The sequence below is a fragment of the Protopterus annectens genome, chromosome 1.part1 (genome assembly GCF_019279795.1).
Source record: "Protopterus annectens isolate FY-2018-M chromosome 1.part1, PAN1.0, whole genome shotgun sequence".
NCBI classification, from domain to species: Eukaryota; Metazoa; Chordata; order Ceratodontiformes; family Protopteridae; genus Protopterus; species Protopterus annectens.
The window spans coordinates 794551662-794576026 of record NC_056726.1 but is presented as its reverse complement, the minus strand read 5'-3'; the positions used below and the strand labels follow the sequence as shown (position 1 = coordinate 794576026).

The following is a 24365-nucleotide window of genomic DNA, read 5'->3' as shown; positions in this document are numbered from 1 at the left end:
CTGAGGTTCTTACAAAGGGTACCTAATTATACTGTGTAAAATTAATACTATTACAAACTGTAGGGTGTGACCAAAGCAGCAAGGCTTTCAGGAGAGGCCACAGTGTCACTAAAACAAGCATAAGTACTCTCAAGATGTTGAAAGTATTCTCAAAAAGGACCTGCCACAGTGAAAGGTGTTAAAATATTTAATGATAAATAAAACAGAAAACAATAAATAAGTTTCACCATAGAGATATAAAAAATACAGTTGGGTAGTTTCTTACAGATGCAGAAAACAATACTGAACTGTTCTCACTAAATGTCCCTGACTGACTAAAGAATTACTGTTCACTGATTACTTATTGAAGCAATGCAAGCTGATGTGTGCATAGTGTCTTACCACAGCAAAAGCCAGACGATGTCTCTCTCTGTCTTGTGCGGGTGTGTGAAATATATATCCTGTCCGAAATCTTTCCTGTAGGATTTGAAAGTACTGCTGCGACAGTTCCAAAGAAACCAGATGCTGGTTAGAGGATGACATCACCTCTGGTCACCTGACACTGGTACAATACACACAGATCTTTACTAAGATCTGTGGCAGCATCTGAATGTAATAAACTTTCCACCCTTCCAGGGTTCTCTGATAAACATTCACATTTGATCAGTTACAACAGTTCAACCTAATATACATGCATACATTCTTTCTGTCCAGCAGGACGTACTGTTGATGCATTTTTAACACAAGTAACTTTACAAATATATTTTAACTCAAACATCTGTACAAATCAGTGTGATATTCAAATAACATACATTTTTTTACAAAATTCCAGCTAACTGTGTTTGCATATGTACACATGTGCTTTTGTACTCTCCCTGGCACAGATGGCACTACTTCATAACATCACAGGTGGTTTTAGAAAATGTAGTTTGTGTGTAGGTTTTATAATTTTGTGATCGTGTCTCTTTTCTGAGGACTGGTCTGAATGTTCTTTACCAGTTTTACTTGCAGTTGAATTTCTTTACTGCTTTTTGCAGGTTGCTGAATATGCATGTGTGTCACATTAAGAGGCATGGAAGCAAATATTCTCTCTGTCCACTCAAAATTAGGAAAGCCTGTAAATCATCACAGCCACTTTGCCGCAAAATCTTTGCAGAATACAAATATATGTATACTGTACTTTGGTGCTGTATGTGAAGCTAGCTTTGTGATCAGTCCTTCCTTGAAGGTCATTTTGCACTTCTTGACATTTTTCTCATTTCGGTGTTTAATCAGGTTATTATTTATTCTATTATTCACAGATCTTTGTTGTAAGCACACTGATACTTGCTTAAATACAGAAGTCATTTGTTTAAATGCACTAGGAAATGAATGCCCTCAGAGTCTGATAGGACCATCTGTTTATTATATTGTCGTGTTCTGATGGGGGTCTGTTTTTCTAGTGAATGCTTAGTAAGACTGAATGTAATTAATTGACAATTTAAATATTTAACTGAAAGTTCTGTCAACATTTTATTAGAAGCAGTGAATTAAAGCATGGATTGTGTGCAGTGAAAAGAAAACTGAACAATGAGTTGACCTTGCCACTGACGGATGTATTTTCTTAGGACCTAGGATATGATTAGTGTATCAACTATACTGTTGTCTCTTGCTGTCTTTTGAAAGGTACGAGTTGATTTAAGGGCCTAAGGCACTGAATGCAATTTCTGACTGAAAAAAAATAATCAAAAACTATTTGGCCACAGCAGGAGGACAAAAATTGGTGTTTTGGGGAGCCAGATGCAACCCCACCCCCATCATAAGTCTAAACAAAAAACTCCACTCCCTAGAAGCTCTCTTTACCCTAGAGAATGCTGATGTCTGTGCAGTCACTGAGACATGGTTTAAAGCCACGGAGAGCACACCAACAGTGCAAGGTTATAATGCCTTCTACACATTTAGGACAGCTACTTCACAGGCAGGGATTAAAGGTGGAGTTCACTCTGTTTACATCAAAAATAAATATACTTCAAGGCTGGTCAAACAGGCAGTGCACTTGAGCTGCTCTATATTCATATTACCGTAGGTAAAATCCAATACCACTTCCTCGCAAGCTATCCCTGATATTTGGAAAGTCTCTCATATTATCCCACTTCATAAAGGTGGTAACTCCACAGACTACTCTAACTATAGACCTATTGCTCTCCTCTCACCTTTGGCTAAGATTATGGAGAAATGTATCCACCTTCAACTTGTACAATATCTCTCTCTTCATAACATAATAGCAAACTGTCAACATGGCTTTAGACCACATCACAGTACTACCACTGCCCTGCTTTCCTTTGTAGATACTATTAATTGGAACCGCAACAACAACTTACTCTCTTCTGCCCTCTTCATTGACCTCTCCAAAGCATTCGATATGGTCAACCACTCTTTATTACTTAATACTCTTGAATCCCTCTCATTTGATATCCCAGCCATCAAATGGTTTAAATCCTACCTTACAAACAGAAAACAAGAAGTTCTTTGGGATAACCACACTTCTTCACTTTTGCCCATTTCTACTGGCGTACCACGAGGCTCTATCCTTGGCCCACTTCTCTTCTCCCTCTTCATTAATGATCTTCAAACAGCAATCCCTCAAGCAACCTGCATTCAATACACTGATGATTCTACTCTCATCTGCTCAGCATCTTCTACCCCAGAACTTATCTCTCTCACCCAAAAGGTGTTTAATACCGTAGAAACATGGTTCTCTAGTCGATTCCTCATTTGTTAGATTTAATTTTGATATAGCATGTATATGTTCATATATTCTAGATTTTACCATTCTGTCAGTCTTCCCTATGTAATATGCAGGGCATTGATTACATAGGGCTAAATAGACTACACTTTTGCTTTTACAATTGAATTTATCTTTTAAATAGAATTTAAATCCATTGATTTCAAAATGTTCGGAGACGCAAATGTATTTACACATGTTACAAGCCCCACACTTGACCATCCCACAATAATGTCTATAGGTGTTTTTCTGTTTATATTCCAATCGAACAGGACAACGTCTTACTGTGAGGTGACAACGCTACCACAGCACCACCCCTGCACTTAAAATTTCAAGCCCGCATAAACCCTGAAAACTCTTCTGCCTATGCAGAACTGTTCATAGAAACCCTGTACAAGCATGTTAATAGCTGCATAGAGGCAGTTGTACCCACCAGAAAGAAGTACAGAACTAAGTAAAAAAAAAACAAGCCACCCTGGTGGAATCAAAATCCAGTAGTCTGTACAACAGGAGGAAGAAAATCATGGCAAAAATTAGGAGATGCAGCACCCAGCAGGATAAAAGCACTCATCAAACTGAACAACTCAGAGGACAAATAAAATCTAACAAAGCCAAATTTGACGTAAGTTTGGCTTCCCAGGCCAAGGACAACCACAAAGCATTCTTTATTTATGTCTGCAACCTCAAAGGCAATATACAATTGTGTGCAGAGCTCATTGTAAATGGGGCCATTTGTACTGAGCCAGAAGATATAGCAAACCTCATGACTGATAAATTCAGCTCCAAACCTTACTCCTCTCTCCCCCTCAACCTTCCCTCAGGAAATATCATTGAATGTAACTCCCCCTACAATCACTAGGGAACAGGACCTTTAAGACCAAGAACACTGCATCAATGGGCTCAGACAATATCCCAGGATGCCTTCTAAACAGCATGAAACATGACTTTCAGGGCCTCTGGAATTACTATTTAACTGTAGCCTCCAAACAGGCTTTGTGCCTCATGAATGGAGAAAGGCAGCAGTCATCCCTCTGCACAAAGGTGGGCTTTTTACAGACCCTGGAAACTACAGACCTATAAGTCTCACTAGTCTTGTATGTAAAGCCATGGAAAGAGTTATCATGCAGATGATCAATAGTGATATAGTAAACCTCCAGACACTGGACCCAGCCCAGTTTGGTTTCGTCAAGGGCAGATCATGCCTACTCAACCTGGTGGACTTCTTTTAGAAGGTCACCAAAGCAGTGGATGAGGGCAGACTCATTCACATGGCCTACTTTGACCTGGCCAAGGCATTTGACACAATACCCCACTTGAGCATTATTAACAAACTCAGGAGGTTAGGTACAAACCTGTATGTCGCCCAGTGGATAGCCAACTGGCACACAGACAGGACCCAGGAAGTTAGAATTGTGGGGTCCACCTCTACAAAGAGGCCAGTCACAAGTGGAGTCCCTCTGACCCAGGAAGTTAGAATTGGGGAGTTCACCTGTACAAAAAGGCCAGTCAAAAGTGGAGTCCCTCAAGGATTAGTCCTTGGATTGCTCCTTTTTGGCATTTACTTCTCAGAAGTCAAGGCCAATGTCATTGGTCTCTGGCTGATTAAATTTGCAGATGATTGAACATTAGAAGCCGTCACTGAACCTCACATTAACACAAATGTTCTACAGGAGGGGCTGACACAGGCAAACAACTGGTGTCAGAGCCATGGACTAAAACTAAATGCCAAGAAATGCATAATAGTATCCTTTGGGAAGTCTGGCATCCGTGGTAACCATTATATTGACAACACACCCCTTATAATTGAATCAGTAGTTCGGGACTTAGGGACACACACAGATAGTAATCTAGCCTTTGATCATCACATGTCTACAGTAGTGAGGAAATCATTCTATGTTACGCAGCTTATAAACAAAGTTATGGCATCTAAGTCCAAGAAAGCCATTGATTTTCTTCTTGTCTCACTGCTGCAGTCCGAACCATTGGGGTTTATCCATGCTGTGGTAGCTCTTAGTCGGTCCGAATACCAGAGTCAAGGTTTTGTGCATCGGCTGCTGTCACTTGCTGGGTGATGTCAGGTCATCCAAGCTATAAAGGAGAGCAGGTGATGCCATTACCTCAGTCTTTCTTGCCGTGGAGCCCGTTGCAGAAGCAGTTCACAACGTTGCCGGTCAGCTAAGTATCCCGTTGGGGATCCTTGCTTTTTCTTGCACTAACCGATGTCCGGAAAAGTAAATAACTGTCTCACCTGTGTTAAGCAAATATCACACTGAGACTTCCATTCTTACTGCATCACTTGCTTAGGCCAAGATCACTACGTACCCTGCTGTCAGTTCTATGCCTTCTTTAATGCTAGAACTATTCATCATAGAGCTCTGTTTGTAGCCAGTTATTTTCATCTTCTGTCTCCGATTACCAGTCTGGCATCCATCAGTCAGCAAACCGCAGCTCTTCCGAAAAAACGTAAAGATAAGGATAGAGACAAACAGCATAAGTGCAAGCCTCCCAAAAACACCACCGCTAAATGGGTAATCAGTTCTTCGGAATTTAGTGAGGTGCTTTCGCAGCCTCTGATGCCTGAATTGATTACTTCGCAGGCCTCTACTGCGACCCTTTTGGAGTCCTGTATGCCGCAGATGTCTGCATCGTCTAACGAGCCTTTGGCTGTCTCTGCCTCGGTTGGGTTTGGAGCCACTAAGTAGGCACCGGCTTCCTAGGATACTGCTCGCACTTCGGATCTCACTTCAAGGCCTCCGCCCTCTCTTCTGACTAACACACCGACAGCACCGAGGGATACTCTTTAGGCCAGACTTGGAGCTACTCCTAAGAAAACAACAAAAAAGTCTCCATTCCACTACTCCTCCCCCTCCTCAAACTAGAATGCTTAAAATGGCAGAGGATCTCATCACTTTCATCCAGGGTAATCAGCCCACTCCAGCCAAAAGGAGAAGGGATCCTTCTCCAGATATCTAATCAGACTTGGACTCAGAGGGATCTGACTCCTCTGTTTTTGAAGAGGAACATCCTCTTACTGCCTATGACGACTCTGATGCAGAAGACTTCATTCCTTCTGCATCACTTCAGGAGGACTTTTCCTTTGGCAAACCCTCCACACCCTCCGGGAACACTTCCAGTGAGAATCAATGGATTTCCCTCAATCCAAGAAAAGACAGAGTTTTTGGACCTTCCCCAGCATAGGCCTCTGGCCATCCCACCCATCTTGGAGGTGGTAGATGATGATTACCAAGAATCCAGCCTTACCCCTGACACCCTTCCACCTTCCCCCAGAAAACCTGACAGGTACTACAGGCTACATTGCTCACATAAATTCCTCTACAGAAATCCTATAGCAGATCCAGAGATGATCACTCAGGGTCCTAAGGGAGTTAGGGCTACCTCTGCAAAGAATCCTACTCCCTCAGACAAAGAATCCAGGGCCCTGGGCAGATGGGTTAAAAAAGTATATACCTCTGCAACTTTAACTATAAGGGCTCTCAACTGTCAGTTCCATATGTTAAAATATCAATCACACACTTTGGAACTTTTGAAACAGAAAATTTCTGCTTTACCAGATTTTGCCAACAGTAAAGAGAGAGCAGAATTACTGCACTCTATCTCAGTTGGCAAAGTACTCCTTGCACTGTAGATTTGACACCCAAGAAGCTTCTAGCAGGGCAGCAGTGACAGGATCTGTTATCAGAAGACATGCATGGCTGAAGAAACAACCTCTTCCAGATCATGTCAAAGCTAAAATCATGGATTCACCTCTTGACAAAGACCACATGTTCGGACAGAAAACTGAAGAGGTATTTAAAAAGACTGGAAGACAAAGCAAAATCGATGCAGATTGTTAAAAGATTTTTCTTCAAGTGCAACCTCCTAGGTTCAGCAGAAATTATTCCCTCTAAACAGTGGCCCTTTCCTGCACCAAACAGCCAGGCACAAGGCAAAACCCGTAGGGACAAAACCCATCAGGACTCTCAGGTCCAGCAAAGAACTAAACAGTGCCCCCCCCCCCCCCCATCAAACACTAGAGCAGGGAGTTCAAATACAACCCTGTATGGAAAAAACTCTCAATGACTACCTTTCCCATCTCTGCCTGTCTCCACCACACCAAAAGCTAGGAGGAAGGCTATCTCTATGCAGAGAAAATTGGAACTCTATAACAAAAGATCAGTGGGTCTTAAAAATTATTGCTCAGGGGTACAAATTCAATTTCCGAGAACTGCCACCTCCAAGAGGGTACCCATACCTACCTCCAAACCAGTGGGCAGAAGCACTAAAACAAGTCCAGAACCTAATATCCCTAGGGGCAATAGAACCTGTGCCTCCAGAACAAGTTGTAAAAGGATTCTATTCCAGACTATTCTTTGTTCCCAGGAAAGAGGGGACTTGGCATCCCATCCTGGTCCTATCCTTTCTTAATACCTTGCTGGTAATCCCAAAATTTAACATGCTTACCTGACAACAGCTTCTACCAATGTTGCCAAACAAAGCTTGGATGGTCACTTTAGACCTAAAGGATGCTTACCTGTACATCCCAGTAAGGGAATTGTGCAGAACATTCCTGCACTTCAGAGCAGGATCATTACACTTTCAATTCTCTGCTTTGCCATTTGGCTTATCTACTACTCCCAGGGTATTCATGAAATGTCTAGCTCCTGCCATTGCCGTTTGCAGGAAAAACAATGTACAGATTTACCCTTACCTGGACAACTGTCTCATCCAGGCAGACTGCAAGGAACTGCTCCTGCAGCACCTCTCATTTGTAAAAACTCAACTCGCCTCTCTGGGGTTCACGATCAATGAAAGGAAATCAAAACAGACACCTAGCAGGAAAATCATATTTCTGGGAGCCTTACTGGACACAACAGCAAATGGCCCTTCTGTCCTCAGAAAAACAAAGTTCCCTACCAAAATACTTCATTACTCTGGCCTCCCAAAACCAGATTTCTGCCAGGAAATTCCTGCAAGCTCTAGGGTACATCACCTCATGCATCCTCCTGATACCTCTGGCCAGACTGCATATGAGGAAAATTCAGTGGTACCTAAATAACCCATGGTGTCAACACTCGCAACCTCTGGACACCGCCCTGCCTGTGATCCCTTGCATAAGATCAGAGTTCCTCTAGTGGGCCCAGGCCTGTGCTCTGAACAAGGGACTTCCATTCACACTCCATCCATCAGACCAGACCATAACTACAGAGGCTTCGGACATTGCCTGGGGTGCCCACCTAGAAGTAAGATGTGCCCAAGGTTTCTGGGACGCAGCAATACTACCCTTTCACATCAACCAAAAGGAAATGATTGCAGTGCAAAACTCTCTGGCATCCTTCAAACACTACCTCAAACCAGGGCTTCTTATAAACGCAGACAACGCCACAGTCGTGGTACATCAACAAACAGGGAGAGACTCAATCATACCCCCTGTGCAGACTAGCCATGAACTTGTGGCAAGCAGCCTCATCCATGGGACAGCATCTTGTAGCCCAGTACGTACCAGGCATCAACAACACCTTAGCAGACCAGCTAAGCAGAAACCTGATGGACCCACACAAATGGCAAATCGACAGAGAGAGATTTTTCTGCAAATTACCCACACATGGGGGACTACCCCCCCCCCCCCCCCCATGTGGACCTCTTTGCCTCTCACTTAAATCACAAAGTACAGAATTTCTACACCAGGGAGTACCATCGCATGGCTTGGAAGGTCAATGCCATAACCTTCCAGTGGAATACCCTCTTTGTGTATGCATTCCCACATCTTCCTCTCATTAGAAAAGTATTAATCAAGATAAGGGAGGAAAACCCAAGAGCAATACTAATTGCCTCATATTGGCCCAGACAGCATTGGTACCTACTGCTGCGCAGCGTATCTCACCATCCCCCCTGGCAACTACCTCTGACACCTCACCTGCTATCCTGGCAAGGGGGGGGGGGCAGTGCTGCACCCAGACCTTCAGACTCTCAAACTCTCAGCATGGCTTATTCTACCATAACCAACAAGGAATCTATGCTAAGCAAGCAAGTTCTTGACATTATCTCAGAAGCTAGAAGGCCCAGCACCAGAAAATCTTATGCTGGAAAATGGAAAAGATTCTGCTCCTTGAGCCAGTTCAAGGGGGCAGACATACCCTCCATTCCTGTTATTCTAGATTATCTTGCTGTGCTTCTTAATAAGGGTCTCTCCTTCTCCTCAATAAAGATCTATCTCTCTGCCATCTTGGCACTCTTTGATACAGAACAGCCATTGTTCTCCCACCCTCTTATCAAACAATTCATTAGATGAGCCTCTAATATCAGGCCTCACAAAAGACAGCCCACCCCAGCTTTGGACCTGAACTATGCTTTAGAAAGGTTTACTCTGCCTCCCTTCGAGCCTGCAGCATCCTCAGAATTAAAGTACCTCACTTAGAAGACTACCTTTCTCCTGGCTATTACTTCAGCCATGAGAGTGTCAGAGTTTCAAGCTTCAATGGCCATTGAGCCATTTATCATCTTCCATGCAGACAGGGTCTCCCTGAGAACCAACACCTCCTTCATGCCAAAGGTGGTTTCGGATGTTACCTTCAACCAGGCCCGCCTTCTTCCCTAACCCTCAGAACAAGGGGGAAAGGATACTGTATTCTTTGGATGTGCACAGGCAACTCCGATTTTATCTGGATCATACAAAGACATTCAGGAAAACTGACTAGCTCTTGGCCAGCTTTAAAACAGGGGCACAGTGGAAACCAATATCCAAGCAGACCACTTCCAAATGGATAGCACACTGCATCCATTTTTGCTACTCCCTTGCATGGAAAACCACCCCGTAGAAACATCAGAACCCATTCCAGTAGGGCAACCTCTACTTACACAGCATTCCTTAGAGGAGTACCCTCCAAGGACATCCTGGAAGCTACCACATGGACTTCAGTCCACACCTTCACCAAACATTACCATCTGAATCTATTCTCAAAAGCTAGGGCTGGATTTGCCTCTGTAATTCTGCAGGGCAAGCTCACCCAATCTTATGGTTAGGACTGCAGCAGTGAGGCACAAAGAACATAGTACAGTTGTGTACATTTACCATAAATGTAGATGTTTGAGTGATCTCACCACTGCAGTCATGCTTTCCCTCCCTCCTTCCCCCTGATATCTGCTGTCCTTAGAGAGAGACATATTTCTATGCGGGTCTCCGACCCCAGGACTACTACTGATTATTAAAATTGGACTTCTTTGGTTGGTTAAGGCAAGAAAAACTGAGGTAATGGTGTTACCTGCTCTCCTTTATAGCTCTGACGACCTGATGTCACCCAGCAAGCCACAGCAGCCAACGCACAAAACCTTGACACTGGTATTCCGACCGACTGAGGGCTACCACAGCATGGATAATCCCATTGGTTAGGACTGCAGCAGTGAGAACACTCATCTACATTTACGGTAAGTGTACACAACTGTACTTTCCACTGTAATCGGCATTCCGGCATTCATCAGACCTATCATTGAGTACAGTGCCCCCTTTGGTATGTACCTAACCAGGCATATCCAATAACTGAAATGCCCGCAGAGGTCCCTCACTAATAGAATACAGAGCATAAGTAATATGTCCTATGTAGACCTCCTCAAGGTCCTATCCCTGTATTCTGTCCCCTACAGGCTTTTGAGGGGAGATCTATGCCTGGCGTACAGAGCATTGTCAGACCCCATTCGGGACCTCCTGCATATCCACAAAACAAACAGCACTAGAATTACCCATTCTAAAGACGTGCCTGTGATATAAGTAGGACCTGCTGGAAAGATGGGTATTTTTCCCAGAGACTACCCCATCTATGGAACAGGCTCCCCATCCATGTGAAGCAGTGTTCCTCCCTAACCCAGTTCAAGTGCAACTTGGACAACTGGATGGGAAAACAGAAATTCATCCCTGGTTTGCCACCTATGTCTTTAGTGGACACTGGTAACCTGTAAATGGTTCATCTCCCAGGCTCTTGCTTACACTTATCAAGGGTAGCAGAACTTGTCAGAGATTTGGGATGCATGGCTAGGCTTAAAAAGGCCCTTGTGGTCGTTAGCCTAGTAAACACTTGATAACCTATTAAATGGTCCAATGTTTACTCCAGGTTGGTTGGGGGGGGGGGGGTTTCTCCAAATAAAGGGAGTTGCCATGAAAAGGCTGAGGATCCGACCCATTTTTACTGTATGGGGTCAGCAAAATGATGTGTACCCACAATTTTAGTTGTGCTGCTATGTAAAAATATGGATCAAGTCTTGTTTGAAAATGTACGTTTTGTATGCAAGTGCTTGAAATGGCTGTATGAAGCTTGTCAAAGTTCAACGGTCACACCTGACATGCATTTTTAGCCATTACACATTAGTTCTGTGGACTGCCTAATACATTATTGAACAAATTATTCTAATTAATTCCCTTAATGTAGATATAAATTGATGTAGCTGTGACATTCTGTGGGAGATGTTAGCACCATATTCAGAAAAAGGAAAATGGTGTCTTTTTCAAAGCAAAAAAATATCTTTGTGACTTTGATACATTGCTGTGATGATGTAAAACTTTTGCTGGATTCTTGTTTTGCATTTGTGTTAAGCTTAGTATTAGATACTGTGACACAACTCTTTCAGTGAGTGCCTATTTTGTGTTCCAGGTAATAGCAGGTGTGCTCAGTTATGTCGGAACTTATGTCATCCTCTCTTACAAGAACTACAATCACTTCATTGAAGACAAGTATGTCGTGGTGCCTGCAGTGGTTATTATTGGTGTTGCCATAGTGATGTTCATCATTGGCTTGCTTGGGTGTTGTGCAACACTCCGAGAATCTCGGCTTGGGCTGGGCTGTGTAAGTATCTCTTCTTTCAACTGTAAAGTTATAATTCGTTACTGTAAGGGGAGACTTTGAGAATGCATGTTTCTGTTTCATGTATATTTTTGCATGTGCTATCAGGCTTATTCCAAGTCGCTTATCTGTGGATATAATGAACAGCAGAAGAATTTATGCCCTACTTGTAAAACTATTAATGAAAAATTGCCAAAGCATTTTTAACAAAACTGGACAGTTGAGTGCATTTGGAATACATTACAGCATCTTTATTATCTGAATATCATTTCCACCCTGGAAAAAAGTGCATTCTGGTAAGATTTAAATGAACATTAGAGTGCATTTGAAATAAAAGTTGTAAAGAATGTAACAAATTTTGTTTTTCTCCATTGGTATCTGGATCCTGGATATACCTTTGTTTAGCCATTCAATCCCACTTGTGAATGAAAAGTGGTGGGTGGCTTCTGTCAAAGTGAATGAGACATGGATTTTATTGCCTCTCCTGTCAGTGCTTGATATCTTAGGATAGTTGGGTGGTTACACACTCATTTCCACCTCTCATGTACCTATGAAGCTTTGCTGGGGGGAAACACAGACACACACAGACACCCCTCATAGGAACACTTATTATTTATGCTACAGCTCTCAAGAGCTTTTCTCAAGAACCCAGGACAATGATGAAATAATGATTACCTTTCTCCCTCCCATACTGCATTGCACTATATCCATTTCTACCCACTCTGCATTTCAACTTCTATTTTTCCGAAGTAAACCCTACCTGCTTCTTATCTTGACTGTATCCTCATCCTGTGTCCTTTCAGACCCCTTTGTTTATTACATTTAAGAAATATGTTTCATATACCATTCCTAATACTAGTATATCTTCTCCTACTTGCACACTTGACATCCTTCCAACATCCATTACCCTCAGAATTCCAACAAAACTCTTCTACTGTGATTTCCTTCCATTTCACTGTTGCGGTATTCATTACAGTAGGAATCCAGTGGCAAGGGCGACCCAACATCTGGCCAGTATACCAAAGCCTTTAGGTTGCTTTTAGGTATGCTGTACGTCAAACATATGCTCCTCTCATAGCATAAGGCATAAAGGTGACATCCAGACATGTCATCATCAGAACTGAGAGCCCACATAGGAACATTAGTCCAAGGAGCAGAGGGGTAATTGGTACATCCAGAAGAGAAATAGACCAGGGGGCTGAGGGGGAGAGTGAATACTGTAACAGTGAAGAGAAGGATATCTATTGTTATGGGTAAGATTTTACATAACTGTACTCTGTCCTTCCATTTCACTGTTGCAGTAATTATTACACTAGGGAGAGTGCCAAGGCTTAGGAAGAAGAGGGAGGAGGAAGGACCAGCAGAGCTCTCTAGGAAGTCATGAAGGATGGACCTAGCAAAACCAGCTTTAGCTCTGGAAATTCCATCAGACTTGTAGTGCTTGGCAAATGTATGCACAGAAGTCCAGATAGCTGCCTCAAGAATAGAGTTGGTATCCAAACCCTTGAAAAAAACACCAGAACAAGTCACAGCTCTAGTAGAAGGAGCCTTAATAGAAAAAGGAAGGCTCTTCCCGTGAAAAGAATAACAAAAAAAAATGGCTTTAGAAATCAAAGAAGGAATAGTTTGATTGGACACAGCCAATCCTAATGACCTAGGATGAAAAGGAACAAAGAGCTGATCCAATTTACAATGATCAAGAGAGAGCATTCAGACTGGCAGCAAAGATGATGTTCTTTATGTTTCACTGTTGCAGTCCTTACATTTGGGTTATCTGCCTGCAGGTAGCCCTCAGCCGGCCTGAATATCAAAGTCTTGGATTCCTGCATCAGATGCTGTCTCTTCTTCCATGACGTCAGGTTGTCAGGGGTATAAAACATGCAGCCGACACCATTACATCAGTCTTTCTTGCCGCGCGGTGCCCAAAGCAGAAGCAGTTCGCAAGTGCCGTTCTTTGTTTCACTGTTGCAGTCTTTACATTTGGGTTATCTGCCTGCAGGTAGCCCTCAGCCGGCCTGAATATCAAAGTCTTGGATTCCTGCATCAGATGCTGTCTCTTCTTCCATGACGTCAGGGGTATAAAACATGCAGCCAACACCATTACATCAGTCTTTCTTGCCGCGCGGTGCCCAAAGCAAAAGCAGTTCGCAAGTGCCGGTCATCCGACTCCTGAAATTTTCGTTTTAGAGTTTCAAAACCAAAGTCTTCAAAAAAGCTAAGTTACCCCCGTTGGGGATCCTTTTTCTGGCTCTTAACCGATGTCAGTAAAAGTTAACAATTGTCTTACCTGTGGAAAACAAATACCTCATAAAGATTTTCATTCGTACTGCATTCCTTGCCTAGGCCCAGACCACAACGTCCCTCGCTGTCGGTTTTGTGCTGTATTCAACCCCCGAACTATTCGTCTGTCTATTTGTGCAGCAAATTATTTTGGTACTCTGCTTAACTATCCAGAAATGGCTTCGGTAAGCCACCCGTCTGCCGATTATTCCGAAAAAACGTAAGGATAAAGACAGACAGATTGCATAGGTCCAAAACTGCCGACGCTTCCGTTAAGCTAGTTGCCTGTTTGCCGGTACTCTGTGAAGGGTTTTCGCAGCCCCTGATACCCACTACTTCGATTGGGTCTCAGTAGAGGCCTGCGAATCTGGAGTCTGGTATGCCGTGAGATGCTTCTTCGACTATGGAACCTGCGGATGTCTCTACCTTGGATGGGTTCGGAGCCGCTGTGCAGGCACCGGCTTCTGAGGATGTATTCAGGCCTACAAATTTGCATTTTAAACAGATGCCATCTTCTTCATCAAGGCCTAAAACTCGACCCATGTCTAGAAAACCGATAAATGCTTAGAATGACTGAAGACTTTATTACTTTAATTAGGAAAGCCAGCCTTCCCCCTCTGAGACCTAGGACTGATTTTCCTTCTGATTCTTCTAATCAGGATTCTGAAATTTCTGTTTCTTCTGATTACCAGGATTTGCCCTTATCTACCTATGAGGATTCTGATGCAGAGGATTCTATTCCCTCTGCTTCCCCTCCAGAAGACTTTTCTTTTGGTGAAACCTTGCACACTCTTGGGGAGCATTTCTGCTGGGAAAGCAGGATTATTCGGACTCCAAAAAGAGGCTTAGGGAATTCTTACTCCTCCCTCAACACAGGCCTTTAGCTATCCTTCCTGTCCTGGACATTGTAGATGATGCCTTCTCGGAATCTAGCCTTCCCCCAGATACTTTACCTCCAGCTCCCAGAAAACCTGACCGGTATTACAGAGTACCTGACTCTTACAAGTTCCTCTTTAAGAATCCTACTGCGGATCCAGAGACCATTTCCCAAGGACCAAAGGGCATTAAGGCTACTGCTGCCAAAAACCCTACCCCCTCTGGTAGAGATTCTAGGGCCTTGGACAAGTGGGGTAAGAAGGTATACACTTCTGCTACTTTGGCCATTAGGGCCTTAATTTGCTAGTTTCATATGTTAAAGTATCAGCAGCATATTATGGGAGTACTTAAACAGAAAATTATGTTGATTCCTGACTGTGCTGAACATAAAGAATTACAGGATTTAATGCATTATGCTGAACAAGTTGGTAAACATACTTTGCAATGTGGTTTTGACTCTCTAGAGGCATCTTGCAGGGCTGCTGTCACTGGGTCTGTACTTAGAAGGCATGCTTGGCTTAAGGAGCAAAACTTGCCAGATCATGTTAAAGCTAAATTACTGGATGCTCCCTTAAACCAAGACCGCCTTTTTGGCAACAAAGCAGAAGAAATTTTTAAAAAGATGGAGGAAAAAGCTAAATCCGTGAAAACTGTTAAAGATTTCCTGCAAGTACAGCCTCCCAGATTTAGTAGGCATTGACCTTCTAAGAATTGGTCTTTTCCATTCTCTTCCAGGCCTTCTCAGTCCAAACCCAGGAACATCAGACCACCTAGGTTACAGTCTCAGGCTACACACAGGCCTAAGCAGTGGGGGCTCATACTTCCAAAACAGGAAGTAGTAAGACACCCCCCTATGGAAAAATGTCACAATTACTTAACCTTAACCCTTACAAGCCCTGCTCAACTGCTTGCTCCCTTGGGAGGAAAGCTCGCATTGCATGCAAAAAACTGGGAACTCATTACCCAGGACAAATGGGTTTTAAATATAGTTTTCCAAGAATACAGATTCCACTTCCACACCCTACCAACCCCAAACGGTTGGCCAGACCTACCCCCAAATCAGTGGACAGAAGCTCATCAGCAGGTTCTCTCTCTTCTAAGTATCAGGGCTATTCAGCCTGTGCCAGCAGAAGAAAGGGGGCAAGGTTTTTATTCAAGACTTTTTTCCTGGTACCCAGAAAAGACAGCTACTGGCATCCTATCCTGGACCTCTCTATTCTAAACACCTTTTTGGTAACCCCAAAATTCAAAATGCTAACACTTCAACAGCTGCTTCCTATGCTAGGCAAAGATGCCTGGTTGGCAACCTTAGACTTAAAGAAAGATTACCTGCACATTCCAATAAGGGAATCTTGCAGAAAATACCTACATTTCAGAGCAGGCTCCATACACTAACAGTTCTCTACACTTCCCTTTGGCTTATCCACTGCGCCCAGGGTATTCACAAAGTGTCTAGCTCCAGCCATTGTATTTTGCCGGCAGAGAAATATTCAAATATACCCATACCTGGACGATTGTCTGATTCAGGCAGAAAGTCAGGATATGCTATTAGAACATCTGGCATTTGTAAAAAAACTTCTAACCTCACTGGGGTACACCATAAACGAAAAGAAATCTCATCTAGTACCCGGACAACAAATTGTATTCCTGGGAGCAAGCTTGAACACAACTTCCCAGATGGCTTACCTCACGCCATAGAAACAAGTTTGACAACCTACTTCAAACTACTGGCCACAAAGACCCAGCTATCTGCAAGGAAAATTTTGCAAGCCTTGGGGTTCATGGCCTCTTGCATCCTACTAATTCCATATGCAAGACTGCATATGAGTAAACTACAATGGTGCTCAAAAGGCCTATGGTGTCAACATTCTCAGGACCTGGAATTAATGATTCCTATCATTCCTTGTATAAAGACAGAATTCCTTTGGTGGGCAGAGACCTGCCACCTCAACAAGGGGCTCCATTTCAATCTACCCTCTGCCACCCAAACCCTAACAGACTCATCAGACTATGCATGGGGGGGGGGCTCACTTGGCAGGGCAGTGCATTCAGGGCAAATGAAACCCGAGTCAAATGCACCTGCATATCAACCAAAAAGAAATGTTAGCTGTACAGAATTCCCTGACGGCCTTCAAGGACCACATCCTTCCAGGAGAATTATTGGTAGACAGACAACACCACAGTTATGTGGTATATAAACAAGCAGGGGGGAACCCACTCATACCCTCTCTGCAGACTAGCCATGGCTTTGTTGAACACAGCCTTGAGCTACGTAGTGAACCTACAAGCTCAATTCCTGCCAGGCAAGCTAAATTCACTGGCAGACAACCTAAGCAGAAATCTTATGGACCCACACGAATGGAAACTGGAACCAAAAATATTCAACCTCTTGAGGAACAAATGGGGGACTCCAGAGATAGACCTGTTTGCCTCCCCCCAGAACTACCAATTGGACAAATTCTGCACAAGGACTCCCCACAGTCAAGCTTGGAAAGTGGATGCCCAGTCCTTTAACTGGGAAAGGCTCTCGGTTTATGCCTTTCTCCCTCTGCCTCTCCTCTCGAAGGTTCTGCTAAAGATCAAACAGGACAAACCAAGGACAATTCTTATTGCATCAGACTGGCCTCGCCAGCACTCGTACCCCCTCTTGTGCAGCATGATACTGCTGGATCCATGGCACCTACCTCAGACACCTTCCCTGCTGTCCCAGCAGGCGTGCCAGATTCTGCACCCTCCGCTTCAAACCCTGAACCTTGCAGCCTGGCTAATTCCTTGAGCTCTCCAATAGCATCCCTCAGTAAGCAGGTGCTAGATGTCATTCTGGAAGGAAGGAGACCTAGTACTAGAAAATCCTATGCTGAAAAATGGAAAAGATACTGTTCCTGGAGCCAGACTCAGGGTATGGGCACTACGGTGCCCAGTTTACCTCGTATTCTTCAGTCCTTAACAGAAGTGTTCCACAAGGGCCTATCCTTCTCATCAATTAAAATTCTTGCCTCTGGTATTTCAGCACATTATAACTCTGAACCACCCCTCTTCTCTCGCCCTTTGCTAAAGCAATTCCTCAGAGGGGCTAAAAATGTAAGACCCCCCCCCCCCGGTGAGCCCCCTACGCCAGCCTGGGATCTTGACTTTGTATTGGAAAAGCTCACTCTTCCTCCATTTGAACTAGCTGCAACTGCAGAGTTGAAGTTTCTTTCTTGAAAAACAGCCTTCCTTCTAGCCATCACTTCAGCTAGAAGAGTGTCTGAATTACAGGCCCTCATGGCACGGGAACCCTTCATTATCTTCCATGCAGGCAAGGTTTCCCTCATGACCAATCCTTCCTTTATGCCCAAGGTGGTGTCTAGTGTGGCCCTAAACCAGTCCATTCATTTGCATACTTTTTTCCCAAATCCACAAAACAAAGGAGAACAAATACTGCACTCTGTGGACGTGCACAGACAACTTAGATTTTATTTGGACAGGACTAAGCCTCTCAGAAAATCTGAACAGCTGCTAGTTGGCTTTGCTGCAGGGGCAGAGGAGAAGGCCATTTCAAAGCAAACCATTTCTAAATGGATAGACCATTGCATTCATTTCTGCTATAAGTGCCATGGAAAACCTACCCCACCGGGGATAGGATCACATTCCACCAGGGCTGCATCTACGTCTACAGCCTTTCTCAGAGGAGTCCCTACCAGGGACATTCTAGAAGCTTCTACCTGGAGTTCTGTACATACCTTCACTAAGCATTACCACATGCCTATTTTTTCTAAATCCAGAGTTGGTTTTGCCACTGCAGTCTTTCAGGGCTTAGTAGCTGGCCCTAATGCTCTCTTAACTACCTCCTCCCTTTAGCTTTGGGAATCTACACAAATGTAATGACTGCAACAGTGAAACACTAAGAACATAGTACAGTTGTGTACACTTACATAAATGTAGATGTTCGAGTGTATTCACTGTTGCAGTCCTGGTTATCCTCCCTCCAACCCCCTGACTTCTCTTGACTCTACTTTTCTTCTAGCATTCTGGTGCATTTGCTTTTTATTGGAGATGTACCATAATAAATATTGGCTTCCCATTGAGGGGGCACCTGACATCTGGGGCAAGAAAAACTGATGTAATGGCGTCGGCTTAATGTTTTATATCCCTGACGACCTGACATCATGGAAGAAGAGACGGCATCCGAAGCAGGAATCCAACACTTTGATATTCAGGCCGGCTGAGGGCTACCTACAGGCAGATAACCCAAATGTAATGACTGCAACAGTGAATACACTAACATCTACATTTATGGTAAGTGTACACAACTGTACTTTCTGAGGATGGTATGTCCAGATGTCACCTTTATGCCCTATGCTATGCGACGAGCATATGTGTGATGTACAGCACACATTAAAGCAACCTAAAGGCTTTGGTATACTAGCCAGATGTTAGGCCCTCCTTGGCAGGGGATCCCTATTGTAATGAATACTGCAATAGAGAAGCGGAATATATCTAACATTGTGGTAAGATTTTATGCTATGTTGGCCTATTCTTCTGTTAAGGCCCACTTATCAGCTATTTCTGCTTGTCTGCCTTTATCACCTCCTTTAGCTTCTAAATTTGAAGCTAAACAATTCCTTAAAGGCATCCTTTTAGTCAGTATATTAATTTGCCCACTCCCCCCTTTCTCTGCAATCTGCCAGTGAGAAGGTGCTGTACACTTTGGATGTACATAAACAACTCCGATTTTATTTGGATAAGACTAAGACTTTTCATAAATCTGATCATCTCTTTGTTTCTTTTCATCCTAGGTCCTTAGGATTTACTGTGTCCAAGTAAACTATTTCTTCTGGGATTTCTAAAGCCATTTCTTTTTGTTCCTTTCATGGTAAAAGCCATCCTTTTTTGTTAAGACTCATTCTACTAGAGCTGTGGCTTCTAGTGCTTTTTTTCAAGGGTTTGGATACTAACACTCTTCTTGAGGTAGCTACCTGGACTTCTGTGCCTACCTTTACCAAGCACTACAAGTCTGATAGAATTTCCTGAGCTAGAACTGGTTTTGCTAGGTCCATCCTTCATGGCTTCCTAGAGAGCTCTGCTGGTCCTTCCTCCTCCCTCTTCCTAAGCCTTGGCACTCTCCCTAGTGTAATGAATACTGCAACAGTGAAATGGAAGGACAGAGTACCTTCTCTTCACTGTTGCAGTATTCACTCCCCTCTGCCCCCCTGGTCCATTTCTCTTCTGGATGTACTGATTACCTCTCTACTCCTTGGACTGGAGTTCCTACTTGGGCTCTCAGTTCTGAAGCTTATGCGTCTGGATGTCACCCTTATGCCCTGCACTACTCGAGGAGCATATGTGTGATTTACAGCTTACCTTAAAGCAACCTAAAGGCTTTGGTATACTGGCCGGATATCGGGTTGCCGTTGGCAGGGGATCCCTATTGTAATGAATACTGCAACAGTGAAAGGGAAGGACATCTACCGTTATGGTAAGGTTTTACACAGCTGTACTTACATCAAGCAAAATACTTCTAAACCTCATCTCCCAGTGACATTCTGTCTGTATCATCACTCATGTATCCTATTATTCTAGTACAGTTATTGAAAGCCACAGCCATTTATTCACAAATTGGGTATTAAACATAAAATCAAGCAAAAATGCCTGCTTCTGTACCATCATACCTCATGACCATAGAACTTAAGTGACATCCACCCAAACCAAAGTCCAAATCAGTACAAACCGGCAACAGGAAGCATATCCCATCATGAACACCTATCCCACAGCCCCACCATGGCCTTCATACATAGCATACCAACTTACAAAGTATTTATAACAGACTCACTGAAGTGCATGTGTTGATAGCACTACACAGTCCAGACGTCTTAGTTGTCACAGATGCTGCATCTATCAGGAAACAAAAAAAGAAGAAATTGCCTTGCTAAGCTAGAACATTGCTGGATTAGACAGAGCCAACAAAAAAGGTGGAGTCATCAGTATTTTCTGCAAAGCCACACTAGATATCTCCCTTCTCCTCCACCCTGCCAGTTTTCTGTAACTCTGGAATCCTACTAAGTATGCTAAAGCTAAACACTCCCAAGGCAATATATACCCCCAGGTAATGATACAAAAAAATACTGAAGCACTGGGATATTCTCTGCTGGGCCTCCCAAAAATCCCTCCTGAAACCATAATTTTAAGTAATGTTAATATAGATTGACAAACCATATTTCCAGCCACTAATATACATCTGTACAAGTTCACCCAACTTATAACCACACAAACTTAAGGATTTACACTGAATAATTCTCCATATAAAGTAAGAGCATGCATGTGGCCCACTCTTGCTAAAATGTTTTTGTTTCCATTTGTAAGATGGACTCTTAATGGAGAATATGACACTGCCTGTACAAAGTTCATGGCTGATAATGTTACTGTATTACTGTTTGTGACCATTCGTTGTTGTACTGCATTGTCAGACATTTTACAGCTTATATTGGTCGTGGTGTCGTTTTGGCCGAGGTCATAGCTATCTTCAGACCATTTAGCCCACCCTACCTGTTTAAAGTATCTGTTTGTGATACAATGCTTACAGCACTTTAACAACAAAGAAATTATTTCTTTTGTCTTGTAAAGAAAGGAAGTTGATACTTACAGGCACCTTTCAGGTCTTTCACCAAATGATAATCCTTAGGATATCCCTCCACTAAGCCCATTACTTTCTTTTCGCTCTAAGAAATTGCCAGAAGCCCCTCTAGAAAGCCCCACATAAAACATACCAGAAGCCCCTCTTAAGTACTTTTTGGCTTGGGACCGTGTTCATAGACAGTGATGCAATAAGAAAAAAAAATAAACTGTCCAGATCAGTGCCATTTTTATTAAGGAACTGATTTCTACTTAAAATGATTTCTTTAAGAAATAAAGAATCTTCATTTAGACCCATTTTAGATCTGACAACATTAAACTAATCTGTGAACGAAATTAATTTCAGACTGTTCTCAGTTTTTTGCCACCGGTCATAAATGTGGCTTGAAAGATTACAGTAGACATGCAGGATGACTGTGATTTTATTCCCATTTACTGATCTCGTGGAACATTTCTCGGATCCATATCAAGGAATTATTTCCATTTCACCTCCAGCCACAGTGCAAAGGACTTTCACAAAATCAGTACTGGCACATGCTAGATGAAGGGAATTTAGATTTTTTTACTGTCTGGGCAGTTAACTAATGATTTCTGTCTCCCTTCAGTCAGTTCTGTGCAGTTGGTTTCTATTTACTCATTCACTGTAAACTTAGGAATGACTGAAGCTGAAGAAATCCAGGTTTATATCTTTACAGTCAATATAATTTCTGGGCTTTTTCCATAGCTGCAGTACAGTGCTAACTATGCAGTTAAGGCACATTTCTATTAAAAAAAAAACGTGCATCCTGATGGATAACCTAATCAGTGTGCAGATTGTAAATCCACGATATCCCAACAGAAATGAGTCCGGTGTATGAGCTGATTGACCAGTTGTAAATGCCTCTCTCCCAAAGCTGCAGAATGTCACAAAACAGTTCATCAAAGAAGCTGAAAGCAACAGTGGTATGGAGAAACTGTTGCTTAAAAGAAAGTTTAAAATTTAAAAACTTGCATGCCGATTGGTCAGTCCAGCCAGAAAGAACTCCACCTTCTCACATTGCTAAGTGAAGTAATTAAACTATGGAGGGGGGAGGGAGCTTTCTCAGTCCATTTAACATCGCAGTAGGGCAGAACATGTTATTAAAAATAAAGCTTGGCTCTCAATGTCTCTGGTCTGAATAACTTAAAGGGATTGTACAACAATGTACTGTGCATGCGCAGTACAAATCAGTACATATACATATTCTTCTTCATATACCAGACTACGAGAAGCTCGCGGAAGAGCACAAAAATCCATTTATACAATAGTAGTATTTAGAAAAGGTATGACTTTTTTTTAATAAAAATGTCATTGTATAATAGCAGTAATCCACTTCTCTGTGTGGGTAATACAGAACAATGTCATTGTATAATAGCAGTAATCCACTTCTCTGTGTGGGTAATACAGAACAATGTCATTGTATAATAGCAGTAATCCACTTCTCTGTGTGGGTAATACAGAACAATGTCATTGTATAATAGGAGTAATACACTTTTCTGTGTGGGTAATGCAGAATTTACCCACGGTTAGCTTTGTTTAATCACTCTGGCTTTGTCCTTGTGTTCTAACCATGCCGACTTTGGATAAATCTTCATTACACACACCCAGTCATGGATTATTGCTAAAGTATTTTTGCCTCAGGGAGAGGGCGACTGTAGCTATATTTTATTTGTTGAGGTTAGGAAGTTGAACCTGTTATATATGTGCATATATTGTTTAAGTGTTCAGCTGATTTTATTAGAGGTGTTTGGAGGTCATTAATTTTAACCATGATATAATGCCATATCTGAGTTATTGTTGTCATTTTGTCACTCAAGTATTTTTTTCTTTTTTCTTGCAGTTCCTGTTTATAATCCTCTGTATCTTTGTTGGTGAGGTGACTGCTTTTGTTCTGGGTGTCATCTACAGAGGGAAGGTAAGTCAGTGCTGTAGTTCTAACATTTAGAGAGAGTAAGCAGTAAAGGCTGGGGAGGAGGATAACTGGAAAATGTTTTGTAGTTTTTTTTTTTTTCATCCAAGTTTGAGTACAGCACAGTGTTTACTGCAAGGTACTGTTGCTGTCCAGTTTCATACTTGAGAAAACCAAACTATCTAAAACTTTAGTGATTTCAAGTTATCTCTCTGAGGAATGCATTGTTTTGATACAAAGTTAGAATACAAAATGGTTAAATACTCTATTAGAAATTCTGAATTTGGTTTGTTTTTAGATTTGTTTACAGTATCTTGAGTGGAGTGTGCGCTTTTGGAGTGCGAGAAGTAGCAAGGTTTGCAGAGTTGCAGACTAGCGCTCCTGATGCTTTAGCTCGCACATGTGTCTTCTCATCCCATCAGTCAGGAAGGACTTCCTGTTGGAGTCTTGGTTCCTAGCCGACAATCCCAGCCACCCTTTATTTGCTCCATCCTTGATGATGTCCAGTCTTTTAATTAGGTCAGGCTGTAGCACACCAAGCCTGCCTGTAAACAACTGCTTTATTTAAGTTTTTGCAAATTCAGATTCATTACCTCACTTGTTGTGTCTTTCGGCTTTTCCCGGTTAGGGGTCGCCACAGCGGAACTCCGGTCCGCTAATGATTGGCAGTAGATTTTTACGTGCCGAGTTGCCAGCTCTGACGCACAACCTTCAACGAAGGTACGCCCATTCACAGGTCTCCACACAGAAGACGCTCTAGCTGAGAATCGAACAGGACAGCGTCTTACTGTGAGGCGACAATGCTACCGCAGCACCACACTAATGCTATAAATCCATTTTAGCTTCTATTACTCTTCCTTTTATCTCATCTTTTCCAGCTTCAGTGTCGTCTTTAGTCAATGCTGTCATACCTTTCCCTTAAGTATTGATTGATTTACTCTTCTTGCAGGCTACCAATTTCTAAGATTGTTTCTTGCACGTCAGGTCAAAAGCATCGACTTTCTGGTGCACAGCCTTAATGTTAGTTCAAATTTCGCAGCCATATATTATTACAGGGAAAACTGTAGCTTTGACCATTAAGACCTTTGCTGGGATTTG

At 42.8% G+C, this 24365-nt stretch overlaps 1 protein-coding gene across 1 annotated transcript in view; it reads left to right on the top strand.

Moving 5' to 3' along the window:
- Positions 1-24365, top strand: part of LOC122807188 (tetraspanin-36-like) — a 476995-nt gene that overhangs the window by 144333 nt on the left and 308297 nt on the right. Inside the window, exons 2-3 of the mRNA XM_044078240.1 lie at positions 11383-11574; positions 23199-23273. Coding sequence (XP_043934175.1) covers positions 11383-11574; positions 23199-23273 — 267 coding nt within the window. The remainder of the gene's footprint in view (positions 1-11382; positions 11575-23198; positions 23274-24365) is intronic.